The 11980-nt window shown below is 51.1% G+C and overlaps 1 protein-coding gene across 1 annotated transcript in view; it reads left to right on the forward strand.

The window, feature by feature from the left end:
• Nucleotides 1-5224, forward strand: part of Swi5 (SWI5 homologous recombination repair protein) — a gene marked incomplete at its 5' end in the record, with an annotated part of 9037 nt that extends 3813 nt beyond the window's left edge. The window contains 3 exons of the mRNA XM_005413639.2: nucleotides 167-288; nucleotides 1093-1187; nucleotides 4900-5224. Coding sequence (XP_005413696.1) covers nucleotides 167-288; nucleotides 1093-1187; nucleotides 4900-4964 — 282 coding nt within the window. The remainder of the gene's footprint in view (nucleotides 1-166; nucleotides 289-1092; nucleotides 1188-4899) is intronic.
• Between the last annotated feature and the right edge of the window lie 6756 nt (nucleotides 5225-11980).

Below are 11980 nucleotides of genomic sequence, written 5' to 3' on the forward strand. Positions count from 1 at the left end.
ATCAAACTCTAAAAGCCTGCCCCGTGGCCACATGAGGCTTTGGGGGAACACACAGACACAAACCATAACACAAGCAGAAGCAAGGAGTAACTCTCTGGAGACATCCCATAAGCTCCAAATTGTAGGTAACTGGCCAGTCCGACTGATGGCTTTTTCTGCCACTCAGCGGCCATCTCCCAGGTCTGGCCAGGCTGATGGGACCGGCGAGGAGGCCTTGCACCTTGACGTCCAGAAACTGAAGGAGAAGATGGACATGCTGGACCAGGAGATATCCCAGTTACTATCTGAGTAAGTCTTACTAGGCTACCGAGCGAGGTTGAGATAACTTTGGGCTGGGGGCTGTCGCTCAGCAGTAGAGCACTTGCCTATCACCCACGAGGCCCCGGGTTCCATCCTCAGCGCTGCAGAAAATAAAAACAAAAATACTTCGTGGTGCCTAGTAACTAAAACCTAGTCACACTAGCTAGGCATTTTTTAAAAAATGGGCCAGGCGTGGTGACCCAGATTTACAACCCCAGTGCCCTGGAGGCTGAGGCAGGAGGATTGCTCGGAGTTCAAGGCCAGCCTGGGCTGCACAGTGAAACCCTGTCTCAAAGAAACAGAAAAGACAGAACTGTGCTATTGGCTTCAGGGGTCCCAGCAGCCTCTCTAGGAGGGCAGGGGTCCACCTGGGTGGAGGCTGCAGCTGAACACTGCAAAGCCGTCGCGCTGCAGGCTGTCTCTGTCACTGTCCCGTGTCGCTCTGGAGCAGCATTCAGCCTCTCCCACGGGCTTCCTCTGCGGTGGTTTCAGTGTGTGGGAAGCTGCTCGCCCACACCTCCTCCAGCGCCCCCTGAAGACCTGAGCAGCTCTGGACCGTGCGGTCCCGCTCTGGGACACCCACCTGGCTGCTTGGATCCAGTGTGCGCCTGTGAGTCCCTCGCTAGGGACCTCCCATAAAGGACAAGGCACGTGTCTGCGGTCCGTGTCCCCGGTCTGTGTCCCCGGGGCTCAGGCCTGCAGCAACCACTTGCCGGGCAGGGGCCTCGGTGCTGTCCCAGCCCAGGATCCATGCTGACTTCCTGCCCACGCTGTCTCCCTCCGTCCCCCCAGAGGCTACCATGTGGATGAACTGGAGGCTCACATCTCCCAGCTGCACGAGTACAACGACATCAAGGACGTGGGGCAGATGCTGCTGGGAAAGCTGGGTGAGCAGAGCGCGCTGCCGCCTCTAACTAAAACCACGCCCCCCCTTCTCTCCAGCCTCTGCTCCCCCTGGGTTTTTTATCTTTTCTTTTTTTGGTTTGGTTTGTCTTAAATTTTGTTTTTTTGTTGTTTTGGGTTTTTTGTCTTTTTGAGACAGGGTCTCGCTATGCAGTTCAGGCTGGCCTTGAGCTCACTTTGTAGCCCAGGCTGGCCTTGAACTTGTTATAATCCTCCTACCTCAGCCTCCCGAGTGCTGGGATTACAGGTGTGCGCCCCCACGCCTGGCTATGTCTTAAATTTTGGCTATTTCCTTTTTTTATTAATTAAGTTTATTGGTACATTTTAGGTATACATCATGATCACATTCATCGTAGGGAGTTTGTACCTGTACATGATATAACTTGATTTTTTTTCTCATTCCCCTAACCTCCCTTCAACCCTCTTCCCCTGCGTATTTACAAAAGTTTTATTTCCATTTTTCCTTCTTTTTTTTTTTTTTTTTTTTTTTTTTTTTTGAGACGGGGTCTCACTGCAGTTCAGGGTGGCCTTGAGCTTATTTTGTAGCCCAAGCTGGTCTCGAACTCACTACAATCCTCCTGACTCAGCCTCCAGAGTGCGGGGATTACAGATGTGCACCACCACACCCAGCTTTATTGTACATTTTGGTCCTTACTTACACTCTTGATTTGTCACACCAGAGAAACAATGCAGTATTTATAGGTGTGCCCAATTTATTTCACTTAAGAGTATGCTCACAAGCTGTGCATGGTGGCGCACGCCTGTAATCCCAACACCTGAGAGGTGGAGGCAGGAGCATCATCGTTAGGTCAAGGCCAGCCTGAGCTATGTAGTGAATTCAAGGCCAGCCTGAACTACATAGCAAGACCCTGTCTCAAACAAACAAAAAAGAGTATGGTTCCAAAGTGCATCCATTTACCTAGGAATGTCTTGAGCTTGTCCTTCTTTATGGCAGAGTAGTACTCTATTGTATAAAAAAACAGTCCACATCTTTATCTATTCACCAACTGATGGACATTTGGGCTGTTTCCAAGATTTGGCTATTACTGTGCCGCTGTAAGCATGGGTGTGCATATATCAATCACTGTGGTGTGATGTTTTTAACTCTTGTGGGAGGATACCAAGGAGGAGAATAGCTGGGTCATAGAGGACCTGTAGTCCTAGTTTTTTGAGGGATCTCCACACTCATTTCCACAGTGGTTGTACAGTCTACACTCCCACCAACAGTGGAAAAAGGTTCCTTTTTCCCCCATACCCCTGCCAGCATTTGTTATTTGTTGATTTCTTTTTTTTAGTACCAGGAATTGAACTCATGACCTCATGCTTGCCAGGCAGGCACTTATGCCGCTGAGGTATGTCCCTGTCCCTGATTTCCTGATAATAGTCATTCTTTCTGGAATGACATGGAATCTCATTTGCATTTCTAATCTAATTTGCATTTCTCAAATGACCGTTATTGAACATTTTTTCCTATATATATTTTTTGCCATTTCTACTTTATCTGAGAAGTGTCTGTTCATTTCAGATGCCCCTTTTTGTTTTTTTTTGTTTTGTTTTATTTTTGTCTTTTTGAGACAGGGTCTCGATATGCAGCTCAGGCTGGCGTTGAGCTCGCTTTGTAGCCCAGGCTGGTCTCGAACTCGCAGAGATCCTCCTGCGTCAGCCTCCTGAGTGCTGGGATTACAGGCATGCGCCTCCATGCCCGGCAGATGCCCCTTTTTGGATTCAGTCTTTTTTTTTTTTTTTTTTTTTTTTTTTTTTTTTTTTTGTCTTTTTGAGACAGGGTCTGGCTGTGCAGTTCAGGCTGGCCTTGAGCTCACTTTGTAGCCCAGGCTGGTCTGGAACTTGCAAAAATCCTCCTGCCTCAGCCTCCTGAGTGCTGGGATTACAGGCATGTGCCACCATGCCGCTCGCTTTGTAGCCCAGGCTGGTCTGGAACTTGCAAAAATCCTCCTGCCTCAGCCTCCTGAGTGCTGGGATTACAGGCATGTGCCACCATGCCCGACCTGGATTGGGTCTTTAAATTAGGGGGGAGGGTCCTGTTTTTTTTTTGAGTTCTTTATATATCCTAGATATTAGTCTTTTGTCTGAGGAGCAGTTGGCCAAAAATGTTCCCACACTGTGGGTTGTCTCTTGACTCTGTTGGTGGTTTGTCTTGCTGTGCAAAGGCTTTTTAATAAGATGAGATCCCAGCTGTTGACTCTGTGATAGTTCCTGTATGATTCCCCTGGTTTGTTTTTTCTCCCAGTACCAGGAATCGAACTCACGACCTCACGCTTGCCAGGCAGGTGCTGTGCCACTGAGCTAAATCCCCAGCTCCTCCCCCTGTTTTTGAGGCAGGATCTTATTATGTACTCAAGCCAGCCTGCGACTCACAGTAAGCAGACCCTTGAAGGTCGATTCTTGTGTGGCTTAGGTCCTAGTGCTGTGGTGGACACTGTCGTTGGTTAGTAGATGAACATAGCTCCAATACTCTGAAGGACAAGAGAACCACGGTGGGGGGAGTACTGAGTACCAATACAGTGGCAGATGGGAACAGATAAGGTGCTTGAAGGAGGCTCCCTAGACAGCCTTCCCTGAGAAAAGAATGAGTCTTTTTTTTTTTTGAAACAGGGTCTCCTATGAAGTTCAGACTGGCCTTGAGCTCACTTTGTACCCTAGGCTGGTCTCGAACTTGCAACAATCCTCCTGCCTCAGCCTCCCGAGTGCTGGGATTACAGGCATGGGTCACCACACCCAACTGAGAATAAATCTTTAAAACTGTACTTGCTGGGGGTAGTGGCCCACGCCTGTAATCCCAGCACTGGGGAGGCTGAGGCAGGAGTATCATTGAGAGTTTGAGACCAACCTAGGCTATAAAGTAAGCTCAAGGCTACCCTGAACTGCATAGTGAGACCCTGTCTCAAAAAAAGAAAAACAACCTGTGCTCATGAGCCAAGCATGGTGGCTCATGCCTGTAATCCCAGCACTTGAAGCAGGAGGGTCACTGTGAGTTCAAGACCAGCCCAAAGTGCATAGCAAAACCCTATCTCAAAAAGACAAAAAAAAAAAGAAGAAACCCTGTTTGCTGTCACACATCTGTGATCCCAGTGCCCTGGGAGGCTGAGGCAGGAGAATCCCAAAGTTAAGCCCAGCGTGGATAAGTTAGCAAGACCCTACCTCAATTTAAAAAGGGGTGGAGATGTAGCTCAGTGGGAAGGTCCTGAGTTCAATGCCCAGTACCGAAAAATAAAATAAAAGACCAGAGTTTGAGGAAGAAAAACAACACGAAGAGCCGTGTATCACAGGGCTTTTTGGACAGGTGAGGACTGGCATCTGGCACCTGGCACCTGGGCTGTGCAGAGCAGCAAGCTCAGGGCCGGCGATTGAGTCTGAAACGCGGGACGCCAGCTCCTCAGCGTGGCCCAGGGTTTGCTGCACCCTGCACTGTGGGCTGAGGGTTGGGAGAGTCCGGCGCTCCTGGGGGCTCGCGTCTTCCTGGGGCCAGGGCTGAGGCGTGGCTGGCCCTGTGGGGCCCTGAGCGGCCTGAGGGGAGGTGAAGAGGTTCCCTTTCCCTCACAGGCGGGTGGGGGGGGTGAGGCCGGCTGAGAGCCCGACGATGGTCCTGGAGGCCAGGGCAGTGATACCAGCCTGGGGTTTGGGCCATGCCCGCAGCCGCTTCTGCCCGGACATCCATGTTCCCTCCCTTCCATTCAGCCGTGATCCGAGGTGTCACCACCAAAGAGCTGTACCCGGAATTCGATCTGGACGTGAATGACTGAGCCGTGTCTCGGGGCCCACGGGGACAGGCAGATGTGGACTCGAGCAGCCGTGAGGGCCGCGCAGCACCCTGCAGGGTTTGCCCTGAGAAAATGCTGGCGGCCTTTTCCGAAAATTCCTGGGCTCAGGAGGGCGCCCAGAGACGGGCAGAGAAGAGGAGGGACGCCAAGTGCAAGGTTCCTGACGTGTCCCACCCCTGCGGTGCGCGGCCCTGTGTGTCCCTTCTGTTAATAAACATCGGCACCGTCTCAGTGCGGAGCTGTTCACTGACTCCCTGACCTTTGATAGCCCCGGCTCGCACCTAGGAGAGAGCCAGCCTTCGGGTGTAGCCGCCCACAGGGCTGAGCACCGTGTTAAGTACCTCTCTCACACTTGCTAAGTTGCCCAATTTAGGCTCAAACTTGCAATCCTCCTGCCTCGGCCTCCCAGGTGTGCACCACCATGCCCAGCCCTCTGCTGCTCAAAAACACGTCACAGGGAAATGGAGGCTCTGGAAAGCAGAGTGACTCACATGCTGAATGTCACCGGGGCAAGAAGTGGCAGAGCAGAGATTTGAGCCCAGTTTGCTGTGTTGGGGAGAAGAATGAGAGCCGGGGTGAGAAATGAGAACAATGCTGGATTCTGGTTCAGTCTCGCTGTGTAGCCCAGGCTGGCCTCGAACTCGAGGCAATGCTCCTGCCTCAGCCTCCCAAGTGCTGGGATGACAGGCATGTGCCGCCACTACATCCAACTAGATTTTGGTTTTATACCAGTATCTCAGTATTCAATTTTTGAAAATCTTGTAATTCACTTCTAAATTTTAGCCATGTTGATTATATACAAAATTCTTTTCACAAGATTAATTTTTTTTTTTTTTAAGATTAATCTTTCATAAACCTTTTGCAACTTGTTTGGCCCCTTTACAACTTTCTCAAACCTTCTGTGATCCATAAATCATCAGTTTTGTCCTGCTCTGCTTTCATATTCTGGAATAACCCAGTTTGCAAGAGGAATCATGTTATTTACATATATTTTGTGGGACTAGGAATTAAACCCAGGGCCTCACACATGTTAAGCAAGTGCTCTACTACTGAGTTCCACCTTAGCCTTTTGTTTCTTTTCTTTTTTTTTTTTTCCCGGTATCAGGTATTGAACTCAGGACCTTGAGCTTGCCAGGCAGGCACTTGTGCTGCTGAGCTGCGTCCCTGGCTCTGCATTTTTCATTTTTTGAGATGAGGGTGTCACTATGTTTCCAGGCTGGCCTTGAACTCTTGGCACTCCTCCCTCAACCTCCTGACAACAAAAGTTTATTTTGTCAAACAAAATTCTTAGATAAAAAATTTTCCACCAGGCATAGTAATGCACACCTATACCCGCAGCACTCAGGAGGCTGAGGCAGGAGGATCACCATGAGTTCCAGGTCAGCCTGCACTACATAACAAGACCCTATCTTAAAAAAACAAACTTTTTTTCCTATGTAGTCCACCACTTTTCTTTTTACATTCAAGTAAATCAAGTCAAATCTGCTAGAAGTAAACTTATTTGGCAAACAGGTTGGTGTTTGTTACCCTTGGTAAGACTCAGAATGGTGCTGTATTTCTAAGGAAAAGCTGTATTTCACCTGGTGTTACACTGTAGCTCTGTTCTTGGTTTTCAAATTCTCGAAACCTATGTGTAGACTGGACTAAATTCCAAATCCATTCCAGGCATGGTAGCACATGCCTATGATCCCAGCACTCGGGAGGCTGAGGCAGGAGGATCAACAAGAGGTTGAGGCCAGCCTGGGCAACATAGTGAGTTCAAAGCCAACCTGGATAATATATTGAGAACCTGTCTCAAACAAAACAAAAAAGTTAAAACTTAAAAAAATAAATATGATCTTACTTTTTTTTTTAGTTAGTATCTCACTGTGTTCTTACAAGACCAGTCTTGAACTTCTGTGCTCAGGTGATCTTCCTGCCTCAGCCCCCTGGAATAGCTGGGATTCAGGTATATGCCACCATGCCTAGCTACTATCACTACGCCTCAGAGAGTTTCTGGGCTTTTTGTGGTAGTGGTGTGTTTTCGCTTTCTTTTTTTGCCATGCTGGGGATCAATCCAGGGCCTCACCATACTAGACAGCTGCTCTACCACTGAGCTACATTCCCGCCTTTCTGTGTCATTTGTTTGTTTGATAGATAGATTGATTTTCTAAGACAGGGTCTCACTGGCCTTGAACTCACTATGCAGACCAGGCTGGCATCAACCTGGTAGTAATCCTCCCAACTCGGCCTCGAGTGCTGGGATCACAGCGTGCGCCCCCACGCCTGGCCTGTGTCTGTTACTTAGAAGTTGGCACTCGGTGGCACCAGCCTCAGTGGCCAAGGAGAGCGGGAGGTGGCAGAGGTGGAAAGATGCTGCTCTGGGCCATAAACTGCCGTTGATTGGGGATCAGTTCTCAGACGCAAGTTAGAAATGAGATTTCTGATAAGCGGGGCCGCCACCTCGGAAGAAGGGGAGAATTGATGTATCCCGGGTGGAAAAGAAGAGCTTGTTAGGAGTCAAAGAAAATAAAAGGCCCAGCCCTGAGACTGCTTCTGCCAAATGCAAGGACGCTCTGATGAGAAGCCCAAGGGCACTCTGAAGACAGAAGGCCGCCAGGACGGGCGCTAGATGGGCGCAGCAGGACCGAGGCCCGGAAGGGGCGCGGCGCAGCCTCGGGTCAGGCTCCTCTTCAGCATCCAGCTGCTCTCGAAGCTCCAATTCCAGCAGCTCCTCTGGCCCCCGGCCCTAGAAGAGGCAAGGGAAAGGGGAGGCCCTCCCTCCCCTAAGACACCAGCGTGCACGCTGGGAGCACAGCTCTGTACCTGATGTCCCACTTGGCGCAGTTGTGTCCACTTTAGCTGGAGGAAAGGGTTCCTCGCCCAGGCAGGCGAGTTCTGGGTGCAGATGCTGTCAGCTCAGAGCCATACTCTGAAAGGTGCCCTACAATCTTCCGTTTGGTTTTGGTTTTGTTTTTGTCTTTTCTTCTGGTAGCAGGAATCAAACTCATGACCTTGCGCTTGCCAGGCAGGCGCTTTGCTGCTGAGCTAAATCCCCAGCCCTTCTGTTTGGGAAGCTCACCTGTTCCCTTCTCGTGAGAGTCCGCCCAGTGGCAGAGCCTGAGCGACAAGTGAGCCTTCAGGTGACAGGCACCCAGCCTTTCCAGGTGATGGGGGACAGGCTGGCCAGACCTTGTGGCCAAGACCTCCAAGGAAGGGGGCCAAGCAAAAAAAAAAAAAAAAAAAGTTTAGACCTGGCGTGGTGGTGCACACCTGTCATCCCAGCACTCAGAAGCCGGAAGCAGGAGGATTACCACAGTTCAAGGCCAGCCTGGACTACGTGGTTGAGACCCTGTCTCAAAAAAAAAAAAAGTTTTACATTTATTAAAGGCATTGAGCAGCACTCGGGAGGCTGAGGCAGGAGGATCGTTGCGAGTTCGAGGCCAGCTGGGGCTACAAAGTGAGCTCAAGGCCAGCCTGAACTGCGTAGTGAGACCCTGTCTCAAAAAGACAAAACAAAAGGCATTGAAGGTAAGAAAAGTGGGGAGGACCGAAGTGCTCTAAAGAGAAGTGCTGTGCAGAGTGAGTGTGGGAAAAAGAAATACACCTGTGCGCCTGCCACTAAGAAGGAAGGCAGTGGCCCAAGGCCAAGGACTGGTACCAGGGCAGGGCCCGGAAGTGCACTGCACAGCAGGCCTTCGCCAGCAGCGATTTGCCACACCCAACTTCCTGCCTGGAAGGAAACCCCCCCGCCTCTGCCCAGCAAGGGTGAGCTGCTGTGGTCTGGCACCATGGACACTGCCTGGTGCCATCTAGAATGTCAGAATTTCTTGCCAGACTGGCAGCCCTCCAGCTGCCCAGGCAGCCGCAGCCCTGCTGAGCACTCTTGAAATGTCAGTGGAGTGACAGCACCTGGGAATCCTTGTCAGGCAGAAAAGGAAGTGGAGTTTGTGAAAACTACTATCTAAGCTGGGTGTGGTGGCGCACACCTCTAATCCCAATCCTCAGGAAGCTGAGGCAGGAGGATCACTGCAAGTTCGAGGCCAGCCTGGGCTACAAAGTGAGCTCAAGGCCAGCCTGAACCGCATAGCGAGACCCTGTCTCAAAAAGACAAGAAAGAAAGCAAGCAGGCTACCGTCTAGTCCCAGTTCTGCCCATGGGGACCTGGATAAGCCCAGGCAACTGAGGTGGCCTCTGCACTGTGTGTGGGACAGTTAGCATTTGCTAACTCAGCAAAATGACCGTCTTACTTTTCTTCTTGCCAAGACAAAATATGTGACACCCACAAGTTAAGGGAGGAAAGGTTTATTTAGCTCAGTTTGTGGAGGTTTCAGTTCCCAGTCGCCTGGCTCCAAGGCAGGGTGGCACAGCACATGGCATCACAGAGGAAACACAGTCCACGTTGGGGAGAAGGTATTAAACAAGGCAACCAGCAAGCAACCTTAGCCTCTTTCTGTCCCTTTTTATAGTTTATCTAGGCTATCCGGATTAGGGCCGCACCTAACCAAGCAAAGGACTGATTTAGTCATCTCAGACCCTTAATCCCAGCATCACACTCTAGATCCAGCCACCTCTGAAAAAGCCCCAGCTATGGCTATAGGAGGCTTTAAAGGGGGACATTTAAACAAGTCAGAACAAGGTCGGTATGGTGGTGCATTCCTTGGGAAGCTGAGGCAGGAGGGTCCTTGGAAGTTCGAGACCAGCCTGGGCTACAAAGTGAGTTCAAGGCCAGCCTGCACTGCATAGGGAGACCCTGTCTCAAAAAGACCAAAATAAATAAATAAAAAGTCGTAACAGACCCCAAATCTCCTTGGTTGAATGTAACAAAGATCTCTTTGTCTCCCAAACTCCGACTTGTAGCTGGGCATGGTGGCACACTCCTGTAATCCCAGCACTGAGGCTGAGGCAAGAGGATCACCGTGAGTTCCAGGCCAGCCTGGGCTACACAACGAGACCCTGTCACAAAACACCAATATTAATATTAATAACGATAAATTGGCAGATATCGCAGCCCACTGTTCAGGAGCATCTGGTGGCCCAAAGCAACCGGGAAGGGCTGGGGTATGGATGGGCACATGGGTATTAGGTAGAGTTGGGCTCTCGGCCTCAAGACCACACCCACTGCCAGGGGTCGCGCTGAAGATTCGCTGAGCGGCCGCACAGCGCAGGGACAGGCTCATTTCCCGCGCCCCAGCCGGGCTCTGGTCCAGCCCTTACCCACCTCAGACACCGGTCTGCACCTGCACGCCTCTGGATTGGCCTCCAGAGCCCCTGCAACCCTGGGCTGCGGCAGCAGCAAGCACCCTTACTTCCAGACTACCCTCTCCAAGCCACAGCCCCCATTTCTGACACTCTCACTCTGCAGCCCAAGCTGACCTTGATTATTTGAGGGGTTTTCTTTTTTTTTTTTTTTCTTTTTGAGGCAGAGTCTTGCTCTGCAGTTCAGGCTGTCCTTGAGCTCACTTTGTAGCCCAGGCTGGCCTCGGACTCACAACGGTCCTCCTGCCTCAGCCTCCCAAGTGCTGGGATTACAGGTGTGCACCACCCCGCCCAACCAGGCTGACCTTGAATTCCCAGTGATGCTCCTGCCCCAGCCTCCCGAGAGCTGGGATTACAGGTTTGCACCACCACGCCTGGCATTCTTCCGGTTACTCCTTATACTTTCACACCCTAATGTCAACGGATTATTACAGAGCCTTCGGAGATAGGTTCCATGGTTATCCTTATTTTGCAGATGAAGCAAAATCAGAGTGGGACAGAGACCAGTTAAAGTCACACAGCCACGGGGGTGTGGTGGCCCACGCTTGTCATCCCAACACTGAGGAGGCTGAGGCAGGAGGGTCGTTGCAAGTTCGAGACTACCCTGGGCTACGAAGTGAGCTCAGGACCAGCCTGAACTGCATAGCGAGACCCTGTCTCAAAAAGACAAAAATAAAAAGATTACAGGTACAGTCGCTTAGCTACCATTAATCCAATGGAAAATCACAAGGTGGGTGTGAGGTGGGACAAAACTATGGTCGGTCGGTAAGAGTGCAAGGATAGTCGCTTAGGCAGTATTGATGGAATGGGGATCAAATGGGGGAGCAAGTCACACAGCGCCCACACAAGGGACAACCGACCTTCCGGGAAGGAATGGGCTGAGGAGGTGTTGATCGCCCAGCCAAGGTGCAGGTGCCTATTTAGCACACCAGTCCCTGCTGTTTGTCCCTAGGGGGAGAATGTGGGTGCAGTCATTCCTCTAGTGAAGCCCAGCCGCGGCTGTAATGTGTTTTTATCTTCTGCATTGACTCTCGAGGGCCCAGCCCTGTCTGACTGCCCATAGTATTTCTAAATAACTTAGCTATCTATAATCCTCCCCGCTCTGAAAAAAAGTGAGCAGGGGCCTTCACGCAGACTGTTCCTCTGGGGTGAGATCCGCTCTCGCACGTGTCGTGGCAGGCGCGGCCTCCAGGGGGCAGTGTGGGCTTGGCGCTGCAGGGCGCGCTGGGAAGGCGCCTCCTGTCGGCCGCCGGGCGCAGGTTCATCCTCCCGGCGCGCACACAGAAGAGGCGGCTCCTCCCGGGCTCTGCTGCGTGCTCGGAGGCCACCAGGGAGGGGCAGTGCGCCGCCGCCTGAGTTCTCAGGGCCCGCCCGGGTGACCCTGGATGGAAGGAAGAGGCCAATTGCCAGGTTTATTTGTAGCTTATTTGGTTATATCCGTATTATATTTCGTGTACATGCTACCCAAAAATATTTATTCCATCAGGGCCCAGTAACCTGTGCCTGTATTCTCAGCACTCAGGAGGCTGAGACAGGAGGATCCCACTCCAGCCAGCCTCGGCAACATACTGAGATGATCACTGGAAATAAAAACAAATAGGGCCGGGAGTGTAGTTCAGTGGGAGGCGTTGGTTTCGACCTGAGCACCACAAAAGGAAAATAAAATAATTTTTAAAATTTAAAATATGGGCCTGGGGTATAGCTCAGTGGCACAAGCACCTTCCTGACAAGCACAAGGTCCTGAGTTCAAGTCCCAGTAC

This window comes from Chinchilla lanigera, unplaced genomic scaffold, assembly GCF_000276665.1.
Source record: "Chinchilla lanigera isolate Chin_1 unplaced genomic scaffold, ChiLan1.0 scaffold00169, whole genome shotgun sequence".
Classification (NCBI taxonomy): Eukaryota; Metazoa; Chordata; class Mammalia; order Rodentia; family Chinchillidae; genus Chinchilla; species Chinchilla lanigera.